This window comes from Canariomyces notabilis (genome assembly GCF_033297395.1).
Source record: "Canariomyces notabilis strain CBS 508.74 unplaced genomic scaffold N656scaffold_35, whole genome shotgun sequence".
In the NCBI taxonomy this organism is placed as follows: Eukaryota; Fungi; Ascomycota; class Sordariomycetes; order Sordariales; family Chaetomiaceae; genus Canariomyces; species Canariomyces notabilis.
This window is the reverse complement of record NW_027041857.1, coordinates 25,346-27,458: the sequence shown is the minus strand read 5'-3', so window position 1 is coordinate 27,458 and position 2,113 is coordinate 25,346. Positions and strand designations below refer to the sequence as shown.

General features: G+C 52.9%; 1 protein-coding gene across 1 annotated transcript; it reads left to right on the top strand.

Annotated features, from left to right (window-relative positions):
• Nucleotides 1-116: 116 nt before the first annotated feature.
• On the top strand, nucleotides 117-2,113 carry N656DRAFT_740533 (uncharacterized protein; the record flags this gene model as incomplete). The annotated part of the gene is made up of 2 exons (XM_064812800.1): nucleotides 117-1,727; nucleotides 1,808-2,113. Coding segments are annotated over 2 exons (1,917 nt in total), but the record flags the coding sequence as incomplete, so codon positions are not given.

The window sequence follows — 2,113 nt, the reverse complement described above, 5'->3', positions numbered from 1 at the left end:
AACTTTTGACTCTCAATCACAACGCATAAGTGTGTTAGACGATCCTACGGCGAAAGCGCTCTAGGAAGTATAGCAATCGTTGTTCCATGCAATCCAACCGCTTCGTCGCCGCCACCATGGCAAATCGTGTCGGGTCACTACATGCCGAAGGGCAGGCACGGGTCCACGTGGGCAATAATTACTACGGTTCGAGCGACATCCTGCCGGCTGTATATGAGGCAGCTTTCGACTCTTTTGCCGAGCAGAGCAACGCACAATGCCATCCTGACACCCGAATCGAGCTCCTCCGTCAGATCAGAGACTGGGCAGAAGATCCTCACGGTGAGAGCATCTTCTGGCTGAACGGCATGGCAGGGACCGGAAAATCCACCATCTCCCGCACCGTAGCGAAGGCATTCGCAGACAACGGCCTCCTCGGCGCAAGCTTCTTCTTCAAAAGAGGTGAAGGAGACCGTGGCAAAGCCACCTTGTTTTTCCCCACCATTGTCAGTCAGCTTATGCACAAAATCCCTACTCTAGCGCCTTTTGTCAGAGACGCTATCAATGGCGACCCCGGCGTTGCCAGGAAGGCGCTGCCAGACCAGTTCAAGAAGCTCATCCTGCAACCTCTTGGCCGCATTCACCAAGCTATGTCAAGTCTGATTGTTGTTGATGCTCTTGACGAGTGTGACGGAGACAATGACGTAAAGACCATCATCTCCCTGCTAGTACAAGCAAAGACACTGAGCTCCGTGCGACTGAGGATTTTCATCACCAGCCGGCCTGAGCTGCCCATTCGCCTTGGATTCATGAACGTTCAGGGAAAGTATCAGGACCTGGCTCTACACCAAATACCGGAGCCAATTGTGGAACGCGATATATCTACATTCTTAGGACACACACTCGCGAGAATTAGGAACGATTACAACAGCCAAGCTCCCGGAGACCTAATTCTGCCGCCCGACTGGCCTGGCGAACACGTCATTCGGACTCTCGCTCAGATGGCCGTTCCATTGTTCATTTTTGCCGCAACCGTCTGCCGCTTTGTCGAAGATCCGGTGTGGTCTGACCCCGCCGGTCAGCTCGAGAAAGTCTTACAGTATCAGCGGAAGACCCATGATTCCGAGCTTGACAAACTCGACGCGACATATCTCCCAATTCTCAACCAGCTCACTGCCGGGCGTGCTGAGCCACAGAGGGGCCGCTTATTAGCCGAGTTCCGGGATGTTGTTGGCCCTATTGTTCTCCTCGCCCAACCGCTCTCAGTGTCGTCGCTCGCACGACTTCTCATCATCACTCCTAAAGCTATATATGGCAGGCTCAACTCTCTCCACTCGGTCCTGAGAATTCCCCCGGAAATAGATGCTCCTGTCAGACTCTTTCACCTGTCTTTCCGCGACTTCCTTGTCGATCCAACCAAACGTGCTGAGGAGTTTTGGATCGACGAGATACAACATCACCGAACGCTTGTGGATAGATGTATTCAACTTATGCGCCAACACCTCAAGAGAGATATCTGCGATCTGCAAGTGCCGGGGAAACCGCGCTCAGAAATCGACCAACGAACCGTCGACGCCGCTTTGCCACCCGAAGTCCAGTACGCATGTCAGTACTGGGTCCACCACTGGAAGGAGAGCAAAGGCATTGTACGGGATGACGGCCCGGTCCACAGTTTATTGAAGAGCCATCTCCTTTACTGGCTTGAAGCGCTCGCGCTTGTAGGCCGTATCTCGGAGAGTATCGGCATGGTAGACGACTTGTTAGCCCTACTCGATGTATATTGCACCCTTAGTCCCCATCTCCGATATATACTAATATCGCCTTTCAGCCTGGAGATGCTACCGAAGTATCTGTATTTCTCCGCGATATAAGACGATTCGTTCTAAGCAGTCTATCGATTATTGATACTGTACCTCTTCAGGTATACGCTTCAGCACTTGTGTTCAGCCCTGTCCGCAGCATAACCAGAGAGTTGTTTAAACATGAGGAACTGGAATGGATTACCACCGCACCGGCTGTAGAAGATGAGTGGGGTCCATGCGCGCAGACGCTCGAGGGGCATAGCGGCTGGGTCAGCTCAGTCTCGTTCTCGCCCGATTCAAGGCTCGTCGCCTCAGGATCAGACGACAAGACT